The 16429-nt window shown below is 43.8% G+C and overlaps 1 protein-coding gene across 1 annotated transcript in view; it reads right to left on the bottom strand.

Moving 5' to 3' along the window:
* The window catches only part of ZDHHC17 (zinc finger DHHC-type palmitoyltransferase 17), a 1301491-nt gene that overhangs the window by 279525 nt on the left and 1005537 nt on the right, over positions 1-16429 (bottom strand). The window contains exon 13 of the mRNA XM_069629270.1: positions 1024-1117. Within this exon, the coding sequence (XP_069485371.1) occupies positions 1024-1117 (94 nt within the window). The remainder of the gene's footprint in view (positions 1-1023; positions 1118-16429) is intronic.

Below are 16429 nucleotides of genomic sequence, written 5' to 3'. Positions count from 1 at the left end.
GTAACAATAATATTACCAGGTAAGTAAGAAAGGGGATACATTGCATCCCCTGCACTCCACATAAGGTGGGTTGCCATAGTACATTATACATTCAGTCCAAAGTTACAGGAAACTAACTCCAATTAGACACTAGGAACAGACATAAAAAGGTCACCCATAAAAAGGGTAAAAGACTCGGAGAGAGGGGAAAAAGATTACCACTTCCTTACAGACAAGGTAAAATAATTACCAAGTCCAAGGAAAATGTTCTGGGGTATATCTTACCTAAAACCACTCCTGTATGATATGGGGAGATGCAGGCAACTAATCACCATTGCAGGGTGGCCGCGGAAAGAAGAAAACCGGTTTGACCTTGTTTAAAGTCATTGAATATCTGTTGAAGCAGCCTCATGAAGATTTCTTGTCATCTGTGAAGCCTACCACAGGGAAGAATTTGCAGGCAAATATGTTATGGGAACGCACTTGGAAAATTGCTGCTGCCGGAGTGACAGCTATCATAAAATCCAGGCACAGAGACTTGCAAAACATTTTTTTTTAAATCACAACAAAAAAAGACAAATACTTAAGTGCCCAGCAGAAATAGAATATGGTAACATTTCGATACGCAGCTCTGTTAAGCGCTTGTCCCCGTCTTCAGGGAGAAAGGAAGTAGCACAGTTGGGAGCAGTACAATCCTCCCTCTTTTTCTAACTAGTGCTTTGCAAAATGTTCTAGTCCCAACTCAATTGGGACTGCAACCCACAAGTACTGCGGATACAGGATGCCGGAGTACAGGGAAGAAGCGAGTGTTTTTACTCCATTGATGCTATACATTGGCATGTTCAGAATATGCAGCCCACACCAGACAGATGCAGGGTGTCAGTTCATATGTGTGTGTGATTTGGATTGGGTAGACCTTTCAGTTAGTCATACAAGACTCAACTACACGCAAAGCCAGAACAGTTTCATCAATATAGGTAATTTCCTACTAACTATTTAGCAGAGACAATTAAGACATTACTAAAAATGAAGTCTTTCACTTACCTACACAGTTACCAACCCAGGGACAATGATGATCAAACTTTGCTATACATCGATTACATACACCACAGTGCTTGGACCTCACGGGCTTCCTTATCTGTTAAATATTAATAAATATGGCTATAATAAGCGCTAACGCAGAACTTTAAAAAAAAAAAAAAACAGTGGCAAGGACATGAACTGCAGCTATAATTTTAGTACACTCTGTGTAACACAATGCAATTAATCTAACAATTAAGAAATCAAACTCAATGACAGCAAGCACCAAGGCACTCATTATGAGTATGGCAGTAATGGTTCGAAATGTGGTGTTGTAAATACCTTTCATTTTTAAAATACCACAAAATGAGAGCTGGGATTGTATGGGATATGTGGTATGGGTTAAATAAAATCACCCCACATTAGTCATTTACCCCAGGCTGTAATTAAATGATATTTTAGAACACGGAGATAGTTGAAATAACTTGGGCTCATTTTCGAGTTTCCTGTAATGACAGGGCGGGACATGTTACGTTTCCACTTTTTCATAGCAAAGTCCCACGGTTGCTGCCCGTTTGCACTCCGCCATGCAAATGAAGTGAACGCTGCCTAACTAAGTACGCGTTTACAATTGATTTCTATGGAATCTGCATGCTTTTTTTCTGGTGCGAAAAGCCGGCGGTCTCCATAGGAATCCCCAGCATTTGCACCAGCTTGATATCATAGGTTATTTATAACCCGCATGTACACAGGTTTCTAGGTGCAACAGTTTCTGGTCTAAATGCTGGAGTATATGTCTGGCGGAGAGGAATGAGGCGGCGGAAACATACATTACTTTCCACCCCTCCTCTCTGCCACACAAATGAGTGAAAATATGGAGTACCTTAAGTGAAACACGTAAAAGCCTTATTCAGGGCTTTTACACATAATTTACGGTACTCCAAGCGCAAAATTAGTTCCCATATATTTTTACCATTCTTCTAATGAGGCCCTTAGGCTTAGAACCATACAAAGTTGGCATCAAGTACCTGAATTTTCGCAAAACCTTTAGATGAAGATATGTGCTACTGAAATGTCTCCTGGTAACAGCAAAACTGTCATATTAAAACATGATATTGTACAAACAGTAAAATGGCATCGAATCAAACGTTTGACATGCTACGTGCATTTCAAAAGGCGTCAAAATAAAATATTCAATTGAAAAGGACAAAGAAAAATTCATTCTTGAGCTACAACAATCATGGAGCTAAACACAGCAGATTCCCTATTTCACCACCAGGGTTGGACTGGGGCATAAAATTGTCTCGGGCACTAATGAAAAAGTGGCCCAAAGTTGCAAATAGCTATTCATTCCATTTGTGACAGACTGTTTCAGTAGTACCCAAGGGGGAGGCTTTTGATAAATGTTGATGCCTATTGTGCATTTTAAAGATGTATACAGTAACACTGGTCACAACTAGTAGCTGCATAGTCCAACATGGGCCAAAAAAAGTGTCCCACTGTAATAAAAAAAATAAAAAATTAAAACAATCAGGCCCACACTAGCATTTTGTGTTTTGGGTTCGGCCCGTGGCCTATTGCCCTATAGGCCAGTCCGAGGCTGTTCATCACTGCTCTTGAAACATCTCAAAATTACTCCAACACTCTGTTTCTGTTAAAGGATTACCACTGCAAAGGGAGATTGTGCAATTCACAGATCTGTTGCTAGAGAACTAGCACAAAGTAAAATAACAAATTAAAGCTGCACTCTAATCCCACACAGCATGGCACATCAAGACCCTTTTACTCTCCTGGATTGCCCAGAGCTATTGAGTTAACACTCTTCTCAGGGTCTCTGGGGAATATTTTGAAACCTCTGGGTTTTCAAGGTTAAGGGGGGCAGTGATGCACGGCTGCAACTGGCTTCAATTGCGATAAACATTGCATGGCACAATAAAAAGTTGTACAAATATATGAAAAAGCTACTGCTGCCCAGTCTGTCCTAAAACACATTGTACAACCACCAAACATTGGATTAGTGTGTCCAGGCCCGAAAAACACAATGGCCCCATTGCACGATACTGTAAGGTACTTTGCGCAATGATAAAATGTTACCAACATGTGGCAACAAAGTCGTTAAACTAAGAAAAACAAAGTTCTTCAGTACTAACAGCCTGAAGGACATGTCAGTTTACACATAACAATGAGTTAAAGCCCAGTGGAGTGCATCTGAGGTCTGTGCTCCACTGTAAAAAGTCATATCAGGATGCAGAAACAAAAGCAAAATGTTTGGGGGTCCATAGACTATGGAAGAAAAGTTGCTTTAGGAGAAATCTAACAATTAGTCCACACACAACTCTAGAAAATACACTACACTGACATTTTATATAAGTAACAAATCAGTATATTTATCAGGTCAAATAAGTACTTTGGGTATTAATGCATACCTGCAATTATGCCTATGCAAGGGTTTTCCTAACCTCAGTGTTGATGTGGGACCTCTGCCAGAGGTGAGCAATCAACATAACATGTGGGGTGGGGAGAGCACCCAACATAACATGTGGGGTGGCAAAACCAGACAGCCATACACCCCTAGAAAGCGGGCAAGTCCCCTATAGTCCTGCACTGTGTAGTGTCATAGCCACATCCCAGCTCTGGTTTGTGGAAGGCCTTCGTGGTCAGCACCCATTTCAACTGCCGCCTCGTGTGAGCAGCATCTGTGGGTTGAGTGCCTCCATTTGGTAATATTTGTGACCAGGTTGTGTTTTCACACTCCATTTTAGTGCATCTTGCTTCCTTTCCACTGTGCTCTTAAGCCTGCCATTCTACTGCACTGTATTACCAATAGAGCACTCCTAAAATAACTGAGTAGAGTAGCCTATAGCTATTGCTTGGATTTTGAACCCAGGTGCACCGCTAAAACTATTCACACTTTGAATTCAAGCACATTGTAAGTATTGCTTATGTTTTGAATCTAGGTGCATTTTAATACTGCAATTGATTTGAATCTTGGTGCATCTTAGCACTGCAAATGGTTTTGAATTTTGGTGCATCTTAGTATTGCAAATGATTTGAATCTCCGTGTATTCTAGTACTGCTGCTATTAATTCTAGGTGATTTTTAATACAGCAACTGTTGTAATCTAGGTGTGCTGTAATACTGCACATGTGCAGAATGTCAGTGCGCATTAATACTGCAATTGCTTCAAGTCTACGCGCATTTATTACTGTGATCATGCCTAGCCACGGCTCCATGGCAAGAGGTGCTCTTTAGCGTACAATAAACCTGACCTCCCCTGCTCCCTGCCCCCCCCCCCGTGCCTTCCCTTCAATGCTGTTGCTCTTTTTCCCCGGACCTACTCTGCCTCAACCGTTCAGGGAGATCCCTGAAAGTAAGTCCTGCTCGCTCACCAGCAGGACGCCAACTGACAACACACCTGCCCCCTCTGTTGCATGCTCCTATTCCTCATGAGGAATTATGTGTATTAGTTTACTGCACAATGCTTTCCAGGTGCACTGGTGGCATGCCTTTCATTTACTATAGAAAGAGTCTGCATTAAGTTATATGATTTGCTGACCAAACATGGGCTGCAAGGTCTACAATATTCATAGAGTGACAAATGCACCATTACCTTTCATTAGTATATTGGGGGACGCACATAAAAATATATAAAAAAAACCTTTAAGGGGGCTCAAGAATATAAAAAGTGTACACAGTTAATATTAGAGAAGTCTAACCAGGAGACAGAAGGGCTCACGGGGTTTTACCCCTGTTCGAGAAAAGTTCCCCTCTGAATACACAGACTGGCATATGTTAGCACAAAGCTGATGAGGCCACTGCACACATTGCATTAAAAATACAAAAATAAACTAAAAATAAAAATGACAAAGAATTCTGCTCAATGATGCATTATGGTAAAAAAAAGCCTGTGCAGTAATAATTACACTCACATTACATCAAATCAGTGATGGTATTTATTTCTGATTATAGACCAAATTATCTTGTCAAGAAGCCAAGTGGACTCCACGTAGGAAGCAACTAATAAGGTAAATTCACATAGGTATATTCAGTTCTACAAAGTTGGACAACTAAAAAAATGGTCAGAGTTGTATACCGAAAATAATCTTGCTTCAAAAGATTCCTTAAAAGTCTCCCCGGTTCTCTCACTGTCTTCGGGTACAAGGGTATTCCAAAAGAGCTATATCCAGTCTCAGTGGTTGGCCTTCCCTGAGAGGCCATAGGTAAGGTAGTGCTGATCAGTAGCAGTAGGTATTCGATCTGAAGCTCCAGGGTCTATTGCAGCAAGATTGACATCGCTCAGGTGAGGCAGGCAAGGAGGGTACCAAAATGTTTGGTTTGGCGTTAGCTCGACTCCCTGCATTGGGGGTCCCAATTCTGCTGCCACCCAACCCAGTCTCACTTTCCTCCTCGCAATTTGCTGCTCACTCATGCCTTAGTGCCGGACACTGGAGCTGGGCGCTCTCGCTCAAGCTGGCTGGCTGTCTAGTAACCTTGATGTCTAGCCACATGCTTGCGCCTCCTCCTACACAACCGATGACCTTTAGTTGCCTTACTCTCTTGCCATCAAGGTCCCCATAACTCCAAGGGAATTCCCACTTCTCTGTCCTCTAGATGTTTTATAACTTACACTCTCTTCCAACCTCTCCACTTCCTCGAACCTCCCTTGCACTCTTCTCCTAGATCTTCACATCCACCAATCTCTTCTGCTCTGTCTTCTCCGATATTCACCACCTGAAACCTGTTATCCTCACCTCCTTCTCGCTTCAATTACTCTGCACCACCACTTCCCTTCTGTTCCAGTTCCACCCCTTGCATCTTTCTAATCTGTCCCTTCAAACCCCCCTGCACATTTCACTCTCTGTCCCTTCACCCCCCCCACTGGATCCTCAGCACTCTCAACATCTCCATCTTTTTCTTGAACCTCCAGCCCTTTGCACCGCCACCTGATTCCACTCCTTGCATCATCAAAAGTGCTTCAATTGCCCACATGTAGAGCCCTGTGGCCTTTTATATTATTGCCTATGTATTGCGCCATAGCGGTGAGCATTAACTTTGAACATCCTGCATCCACAAATCATGCCAAATTATGTATTGAAACGGTCTGACACCGAGCCAAGGGCCCTGTTTTAAACTGTCACAAACCTCCTGGCAGTAGGAGCAACAGAACACACATGGTTCTCAATGGGACAAACACCTTCTGGTCCATCCACAAGCCTTTTGGGGTAGGGGGCCGAGAAGTTGGAGATAAGGAAATCCTCAGCATACTGCCCAGCATCGTGTTGTGGATGGTGGGACCCTGCCCATCGTCATTTTCCCATCCGCAGGCATGACCAGGCAGGGGACATCACAGGGCGACAATATTCCAGTGCGCAATGAACTTGACTAAACATTTATCCTCATCATTCAACATGATATGTTAATAACAGAGCATACCCCCCAATGATTGATTTCTAAAAAAGGACATTTGTAAAGGAAGAATTACTTACCGGTAGCATTCATTCTATGGCTTCTCCTCTCAAAGATTTCTCATCTGGACAGATACTGCCAGCAAAAAGCTGTTCTTGGAAACTCTCAACAGGGGGTGTAGTGTAGCTCAACAACTTCTCTCTCAGGCTCTCGCACTCCGAGGCTCTGAATGTGATGTTGACAGTACATATATAGGCCGCACTCGGCCCCCCTAACCCGCACAGCCCTCCTCAGTTCTCCCTTTTCCCCATGCTCAGCAACCAAGGGAAGTATTACAAGAGGGAATCTAAAGTAGAAAATTGTAATACCAATCAAAGAATACACAGGAAGTCTAGAACGTGCACCAAATTACTACTACCTCATTCATTTCTTTTACCACCCGTTTCCTCTGCCACAGAAAGAGAACAGATCTGCCAACAAAGGCAGGGTCTCCTCCTTCCCCTAACATTATCTAGCTTTCAGAAGTCATCAAAACGGGAGGGTGATGAGAAATCTGTGGGAGGAAAATCAATAAAAACTTTACCAGCAAGTAATTTTTCCTTCAATGGATTGCATGTTCCTAGATTCCTCATCTGGATAGACAAGAGGAGGCAGGATGAACGCAAGCTAAACAAGAAATCATTGCAAAGCGGGCATCCCTGCTAGCTAACACATCTAGACCGTCGTTTTTAGCAAAAGTGTGCAAGGACGACCATGTTGCAGCCTGACAAATTTCCTTCAGAGTGCAGTGTAGTGCAGAAGAGGCTGCCACCCTTCTGGTGTAGTGACCTCGGAGCCCTAATGCCACCTCCTTTCCAGCTTTCTTATAGCACTCAGTTATGAACAAGACTATTCGCTGTGGGAGCATCTGCTTAATAACATTATGTCCAAAACATGCCTGCGAACGAAGTGACTGTCTCAAAGAAATTGAGCCGTCCTTGCCACAAAAACTGCACTCTTTTCAGACCTGTGGAGCCTCTCTTTCTTGGAAGGATGGGGGTGACCGGGAGATCAAACCTTTGACCAACATGACATTCGGGCACTACGTTAGGCTACGAGGAGGGCCTAAACTAAGGGTGACCTTCCCTTTCCAAAAATGAAAAGGGGCCTTACAAGATAAATCCTGCATCTCACTGTCTAGCAGACGTAATCACCACCTATAATACTGTAATCACCACCTATAATACTGTCTTAAATTTAAGGCTCCATATCGAGCAACAGTGTAAAGGCTCAAAAGGGGAAGCCATCAGGTAAAGGCGCCAAAGGGGGTACCAGAAACTGGGTTGAAAGAAACCTATTAACCACACCTTTTAGGAACTGGGCAACCAAAGGAACAAAAAAGGAAAAGCTTTGCTCTGGTGACATCTTAAAGGAATAGTCCTATGCACCTTACCGCAGGTTTCCTTTTTTTTTTTTTTTACACATGTGAAATCAGGCAGCAGGGTGCGGCCATTTTGTGCTAATCTTATCCGTTGCTACATTGCCCTAAGGTGAACTGCCCTGGCGGCACTAAATCGTATCCCCAGCCCCTGAGGCTGACATCACTAGACGCGTACCGCCCATTTCACTATGCCAATGCACCTCTCGCGTCAACGTTCTCTGCGCTTCAGCTAATGACGTGTCTCCATGGAAATGGCAGGACGCCTCTTTCCTCAATAAGTATAAATAGACTGCTTCTGATCCGACATCGGATTTGCTTTTCCAATCATTTCACTGTCTTTTTTTTGAGTATTCTGCGCCTCGTTTCTGTGCTCTCGTCAGCTACCTTCGTTGCTCGTAGCCCGTGCGAACAGATACGCAATACCATTACTATTAATTTTTATTTTGCCCCATAATGTCAACAAAACAGCCCTACCAGTACGAGCCAGAGTGTTTCGAGGTGGAATTACTCGAAAGAGAAAGATGCGGAAATGATTGGGCTTCGGACGACAGTTGGGACGATTAACAGATCAAGAGCCTGAGCCTAGTCGCATGGACGACGTTTCCACCTGGTGTACCTGCAATCGGTGCGCGCTAATGCCAACCGAGGATGAGAACTGCTGTTGCCGAGAAAACTCTGGATGCTTGTCCTACATATCGGAAGGCGAGACACGGCCGCAATGCGTTACCGAGATGCATGACTTCAGGGCAGCCTGCCTCACACGGTCCGTGTTGAGGATTACGATGGTGCTTATGCACGAACTTATCGCAACAGTTCGCCCTCCAAGCCAAGCAACGAGTAAGTGTACTCTAGTTGTGATGTCACTTGGGCCACTACTATTTCACGGTTGTCTCCTATATTGTCGTAACTTTGATCTATCACTGCCAAACGAATGTAGTCTTGCAATTCTATACATCACTCGCAATTTGGGGAAATCATAGTGGTCTTCTTATGTTTATTTCATGTACAACCATAAAGCAATATTTCTTTGTGTCCCAAATGTAATGAAATGCAGTCGTTCAATATTGTAAAGTGTCTAAGTAACATTTGTACTGGCAACAATGCCATTGGATACAAGATTGCATTTTCAACTAAGGTTTAGTACACTTATCTTGTTCATTTAAAAACAGTTTGTATCTTTCTCTTCCACAGGTGGTACAGGCTGGTGGCCTATCGTTCATTTACATGGTGGCTTCATGGGTGGCTTGGACACCGCGTTTGATGAGTAATACCCACCTGTGTCGTTCGTGTCAGAGACACATTCCCCAGTGACAGCGGTCGGTACAGGGGATTTTCCCATACTGTGCTGCTACCCGAAGTTTATAATGTGTAGTACATTTGTGCCATCAAAATCAGCAACAAAATAAATTACAACTGAACTTTTAAGAATGGTTGTTTCAATTTTTCAGTGCCTCAAGTGTGGCTCCATTCAGCAGTGTTCCGACCCTTTCCTGCATGCCTCTTGGCCGTCCGCCCCCCCCCACCCTACCCTATCAATGACTGTTAGCGCCTGTGGCCTTGTCCTCCCAAGGTGGCTGGCAGGGTGAGAACTGCCAAGGTGCCAAACACCATGTAAACTTCAAAGGTATCTTACGCTCAGGGGCCATTGTACACATGGCCTACCCAGACCCTGTATCTCCATGCAGGCTCCCCTGAAGCAGGCCGTGCCCCTACAATCCACATAAGACCACGCCATATACATGTCACTCATTCACATACACAGCCACTTTTCTAATTCTTTATAAACCCCTTGATATTTATGAGAACATCTGTGACTACTGTGAGTCAGCTCGTCATTGTGCTACCTGTGAACATCTCCCTGTTCTCCTGCTACTAACTACCCTGCTTGCTGAATCTGTTTGTTGGTCAAGGTAAGGGCAGGTCACCTAATCATCTCCCTTTGATCTTTACATTTCTATCTATTTCGACCAAATGTACCCAGTAGTGTAATGTTCATTCATCGCATTGCCATTGACTTGAGTTAAATTTGTTATGTTATCGATATATAGAAATTGTCATCAGTGTCAATTGGGATCGAATTGCAACCTTTGCGGACCTCGTCTATAAGCAGGTTTCCTTTGGATGCATGATAGTACATTCAAGGGATGAGTAACATGTTACGATTTGCGTCTAATCAAATTGTGTATGAAAGTTATCCTATAATACAGCCAGCTACGCTACACAGGTTTTGCTTCGGTGACCAAAACATAGGTTGCATAGAAAAATGTATGATATAATTCCATCTTTCTCACGCTTTTATGCAAACTAATTTTCTAATGATATGGACCTTTTTTTAACAGAATTTCCAACAATGCCTGCATGTACGGTTTACGGTTGCCGTTCTAAGACCCATAACAAACCTAAAGGCTCTATAATTATATAATTAATGTATTCCTGAGGAATATAGATCTAATAAGAGAGAGTCAGATACTGTGGATTTGCATCGGAGGAGCTTGAAAGTAGAGCCCATGTCGCCTTGGGGCACTTGAAGGGGGAGGGGGGTTGGGGAAAAATCGATTCCGCATCTGCAGCCTGCACTTTGCCACGAATATGTATGACCAATCGCAGTACACAAAGAAGCATTGACTCAGAACATCTCGTAAATTGCTTCCAAATGCAATTCCGACTATTCATGCACACGCTGCCTCAGGTGAGTCACTATTCCTGATTTAGCTGTAGGCCCTGGGATACTGAACAGGTAACTACATGGACGGATTGGTGTTTTAGGGATAAATTTCCCTTATAATACTTTTCATATTTACAAGATTGTATTGCTTTATAACTAAACCCCATTTTGCTATACATCTGCCCTTGGTTTTAGGAGCATCATAGAAAACGATTTATGGGCACAGATAACTATGCTATAGTGCCTTGGAAATAAGCATAATCTTTTTGTAATCGGTTGCTTTACATGTCAATTTTTTAGGTTAGAATTTCTAAATCAAATCTAATTGTCCCATTATAACTCCATGACAATGCACTGAATATGAAGGAGCAAGATTCTGCATACATGTTTTTTCCAGAGTCAACAACCACTTTGAGCGCGTATCAGGTAGATTTATTTAGCTATTCAGTTCCACAAAATTTTCATTCATTGAATTTGAGATAATATGATAAAGTTTACGTATCCTGTCATTTGTTTAAATAGTGTTTCATTTGTGGGTTTTTATTGATGTGTACCATTGTCTGCAACCCGTTGGGAGTGTTCAATTTCACTTTTCTCATCCTTACTAAAACAATTACTGTGTTACAGGGTGACGCTGGTACTTAGACTACAATTACATCATCTTTTCAAGATGATCCTGAGCCTGAGGTATGCGTACTGACAGTTCCCTTGAATGAAAGTATATCGTACATCTGATATTATTAGACAGTGACATTATTATAAACTAGCATCTATTGCAAAACGCTTGAGTGCAATATTACAATCAATGGGTTTCGCACAGTGACCTCTGATCGAGTACACTAGCCATAAATCAGATGCAATTTGAAATTTATATTTTGACTAAAGGACATACACAGTGTACGAGGTCATCTATGTAAGCCGTCTGTGCAAGCAAATAATTTGATTTCAAATACGATTGACTTTTTTAATCAATATTCTATTCTAGGTATGTATACAAGATTGGGAAATAGAAGACTAGGCACGTGGATCCGAGGTGGTGCAACAACTTGCTGGTGCAGTGCTTGCAGTGAAGAACACGGTTTCAAAGAAAATCAAGAAACCAAGGGTAACTATCAAACAAGTGCGATTACAAAAAGTGTTTTGGGCAGGTGTCTTCATAACACACTTTATTTTAAATCTAAAGTGCTATATACTGTATGTTGGTTTTAAACTGAACATGTTTTCACAAACCATCTCTTAGACGCCCAGAGGTACACGAACTTTGATGACAAAGAGAGCTACTGAAGCCAGAGATGCTGCTTGACAAACTGATTTCACCATGGAGAAACTATTATTTGAGGCGCAGCATGTTCAACTACTGAATAAGCAGACTCGAGATGCTTATGCCCAATGGCCAGAAAACAAATTGAATGTTAACGGAGAAGCCAGCAAAGTGTTGTTGGACCATTGCTACAATGCGAGAACTCCACAAGATGAAGACGAAACGGAGTATAATGTTGATGCTTATGAATTACTCGCAGACCACTTGACACAATCAGCACCAGCAAAAAAAGGGCCACTCAACAAACAATCGACATTGATGTTTTCTCCTATTCGTGTTCAAATAACACAAGCTGAATTAACAGAGACTGAAGCCTCAACACAATTTACCAAGGAACTTGCCAAAGATCTTGACTATTGTGTGTCCTGTTCGGCCGATATGTCCACCACAGTTGAGTCACAAAGCACATTCATGCAGGATGCTAGTCTAATACAGGGACCTTCAGCTATCCCTCTGCAAATACCTCCCCTCTCGAGCTCTTCGCTCCTCTACCTCCAATTCACTCAGGGTCAGTCGTTTTTCTAAGAAACAAGCTGGGGTAGATCTCTGTCTTTGGCTGGGGCCTCCCTCTGGAACAGCCTCCCTGCTACTCTAAAACTTGAGGAGAACCATCTCCGGTTCCGGAAGCACCTCAAGACCTTCCTCTTTTCTTCTGCCTTCGCTCCCCCTGTCCCCTGCTGATCTGTTCTCTCTTGGCACTGTGCACCTGGCCACCCTCTGTCTTTTGGGCCCAGGTACCTGCTCATCCTGCCACCCTCCCGCACTGCCTCCGGGCCACCCCTTGCACTGGGGTCTGTATCTGTACCCATACAGCCCCCCCTTTTTCTTCCTGCACTTATCAGACCTACCCTGTCTGCTGCCTTAAACCTAGCACTTGCAAATTGATGGCTGCATTACCACTGTTTGTTGCCTTTATTATTTATTTATTGTTATTGATCTGTTTCTCCTCTGCTTCGCACTTTCCACCTCTCCCCCTTCCATGCACTTTTCCCCTCCCCCCTCTCCCATGCACTTGCGCGTTCTCAATGTCACTGGGCCTAGTAAGATCGCTGTTTTGTTCTCCCCTGTTCCCCTACCTTGCCTTGTCGCGCTCTGAAACACTTGAGTACGAGCGCGATAGAAATAAAATATGATGGAGATAATACTGATGCTGAAATGTGTTCATCCAGTGAGGGGAGGGGGGTAGTATGCGGGAAGCCATTGTTAAATGTGACTTGTGTATCACAAGCCACTAACTTGAAAATACAAACCACCTGTGAACTGCTCCATGCAAAATGTTCATGGTCAGCTCAACCGATGCTGGGGAAAGTGGCAGCTGGAAATCTATTGTGTGCAGCAGCTTTACTTTTCAGTGGCTCTACTTTTAATAAGAAGTGGTCCAGTTTCTGTCAATTTGTGGGACTCCAGTTCCTTTCTAAAACGCAGTACTATAAATATCAACGTGAATATGTATTCCCTGCTATCATTGAAGCATGGCAAATTGAACAAATGTCAATTGCAAGGACATTCTCTGACAGATGGTTCAGGCTAGCTGGTGATGGACAGTGTGACGGCCCCGGATTTTCAGCAAATTACTGCACATACCACTTTTAGGACATGGAAACTAAATACATTGTGAGTTCGGTGGTCGTTCAGGTGTCCGAATTTAAATCATCAGTGGCCATGGAGAAACATGGTTTCATCACATCCCTGGAAGCTCTCCAACCGAGGGGAATGCAAACTGACCTCATAGCCACGGACAGACATGTTTCAATAACCAAGACCATGAGAGAGCAGTTTTCAAATCTTGGCTATCAATTTGATGTATGGCATGTTGCCAAATCCATCAATAAAAAAATCTCAGCTGCAGGAAAACAAAAAAAAAAGCTTCTGAAAATATTTTACAGTGGTCCCAGTCTTTCAGCAACCATCTTTGGTGTAGCTCCAAAACTTGTGGTGGGTGTGTGGAAATTTGACTAGAAAAATGGCGGTCACTAATGCACCACTGTTCCAACGTTCACTCTTGGACAGAAAACCAACATTTCCACCAATGTGCACTTGGAGCTTTGCCGCTGGGGCAGGAACGCAAAAAGAAGTGGTCGATTCCATCTTTACCTCCACACAAAGCTCTTGAGAAGATTGTGTTTGATAAAACTATCAAGAGATCTGAAGGGACTCACAGAATTCTGTCACACAGGAGATTTGGAGGTGTTCCACAATATGTGCCTAAAGTACTGTTACGTTCACCTGGTTTCCGCGGGGGCTTTGTGGCACGGTTGGAGCCCTCCTTTGACTTGGCGCCTCAAAATCACCTTCCCCTTCAGATAGTGGTTGGACCTACGGCTCGGGAGATGGGTGCTGCCCCTGCGTGAAGAGGAGAGGCAATGAGAATGAAGTGGGGATATCATGACTTCCCCCAGCCCTTTCGTGCCAAAATACGGTGGGCAAAACGCTTTCCCATAGACGCTCACCGGTAGTTTAGTATTGTTGAGCTATCTGTCCTGCTTTTCCTAGCAGGGGCGCGTAGAACGGACCAAGTTACTTCACTGGCCCATGGGAGTGTTGATCCAGACCAGCTGCGACCAATCCACATATAAGGTAAGTCTTTGTTATGATTATAGTTAAAGTAGACTGTCTGTATTCCGTCTAACAGTAATCCTTGCAATGTCTCATACCATTTCCATAGGTAAGGAGAAGTAAATCTGGATCGAAGAGAGTTCGGAAGACCTTAGAGGCTGATGGAGTTTCAACAGTGACAGGTAAATTAGTATTTATGAAGGGAACGCTAGTCTCTTGTATAATGCACCTGTGCGATCGATATGCATACGAGTTCTAACCTGTTGTGTTCTTATTTCCTCGTAGGTGCAGGCCGACGAAGAATGGCGTCCGAATTCTCGATGAAGATTTGTGGTTGCAGGAGGACGATTCCGACTGTGATGGGATGCCGGTGAGAAGACGACTTTGGCTCCGACCATAATGGAATGCAGGTAAGAAGAAGAGTCCGGCACAAGCCGCAACGAGTTGCAGGTAAGATGCGCGCTCAGCGATGTAGCGGCTGACAGCAGGTAAGAAGCGTCCGCAGCAATGGAGTAGTTGGGGTGAAGAAGCTTGCGGCGATGTAGCGGTAGACTGCAGGTAAGAAGCGTTCTCAGGAGTATCTTCAGGATGAGGCTGTTGAAATCCAGTGAATCGCAGGTAAGCACAGCGGAGAGTGTTATGCTGCTTGGAAGCAGAATAATGCGAAGCGAGGGCACGTCGATGTGCTGGCCTTATATAGGTTGGTTCAGACCCCTCCCTTTAGCTCCGCCTACAAACTCCACCTTGCCCTTTTTTGGGACTGTAGCATGTGCCTTCCAGTTCTGTTCCATGGCCACGCCCGGCCCAGCTGCACACGCCCTTGGTCTAGAGGACTGGGTCAAATGGGACCCTGTGGATGAGGAAGGACTGGCCCTTTGACTAGTGGCCATGAGAAGTACAGGACCAAGAAATTGCATTTCGGCATAGACGGGATGCAATATAGGACATTACTAGTGGTATTAGCGCATAACGAGAACGTAGGGCGTGAACAATCAAGGACTGCAGGAAACTTTGGGATGCTTCATTACACAATGGCCTTTACAAAACGAAGCAAAAAATGGGTGGTCAAGCCAATATACCAGGAAATGGAATTCGATTTTGTGAACGATCTTATTACGACCGTCTTGGACATACATACTCACGGAATTGTGCAAGATTTTGTTCCGAGGACACATACATTGCAAATGTGCCCTGTCCACCTAAAGCAGAGCTTGTGGAACAGTTCTCTTCCCAGTACAAATGATTACCATCTATTTCTTTGTTCATTAATGTTTATATGAAGTGTCCAAATAAAGCGCCCAATTTGTCTTTTGAAATCTATCCTCTGTCATTTTTTTTTTCAACAAGTGCCTTTTTGATAATGCTATACAATGTAATGCTGTGCTTTCACACTTCCCAGTTTCATTGAGCTATTGTGGGACCTTCACTGATCGTGGGAGGGTCAGATGGATAACAGCATGACAGCAACTTTGGGGTTCTGCAGTTGCCTTACCAAACACTTGCCCAAATAGCTGAATAACTATGCGTCCCACAAAAGGAATCAGAGTTAGGCTAGATAAGATAATCGACACGCAATAACTACTGACTGTAAGCAAAACAGCGCATCAACGGGTGTTGTTGGTGAGAAATAGCTACACTCGGATATATGTTTTCATGGGGCCATGTGTGGGGGTCGTTGCTAATGTAAGGAAGGAGTGGGTCTGTTGAGACCCCAGCCCCCCTACATTCCACGCGTAAGTCACACCTTGCTCTTGCACTCCTGGGGGGCGCCCCCTTCGCCGTTCTATAGCCATGGCAAAGAAGGCCCTGACATAAGCAGAGGTGGTGCTATTGGACTAGGCTGCATTCTGGCATTGCGAAGTTTCCCCTCCCCCTTAGCAGCGATGTACACAGTGAGCACTGACAGCCCCCACCTTTTTCCTCCTGCGCCTCCCAAGTCTCTTTCTCCCGGATGTGCTGAGACAAGATGTTGCGAACAAAGAATGCATTAATTTCATTCTTCCTCTGAGATCACTGTCCTGTGTGTGATAGGGCCAAACCATGACTTGTAGCTGTTCATCGA

The sequence above is a fragment of the Ambystoma mexicanum genome, chromosome 12 (assembly GCF_040938575.1).
Source record: "Ambystoma mexicanum isolate Mex_15411 chromosome 12, UKY_AmexF1_1, whole genome shotgun sequence".
In the NCBI taxonomy this organism is placed as follows: domain Eukaryota; kingdom Metazoa; phylum Chordata; class Amphibia; order Caudata; family Ambystomatidae; genus Ambystoma; species Ambystoma mexicanum.
This window is presented reverse-complemented; position numbering and strand designations above follow the sequence as displayed.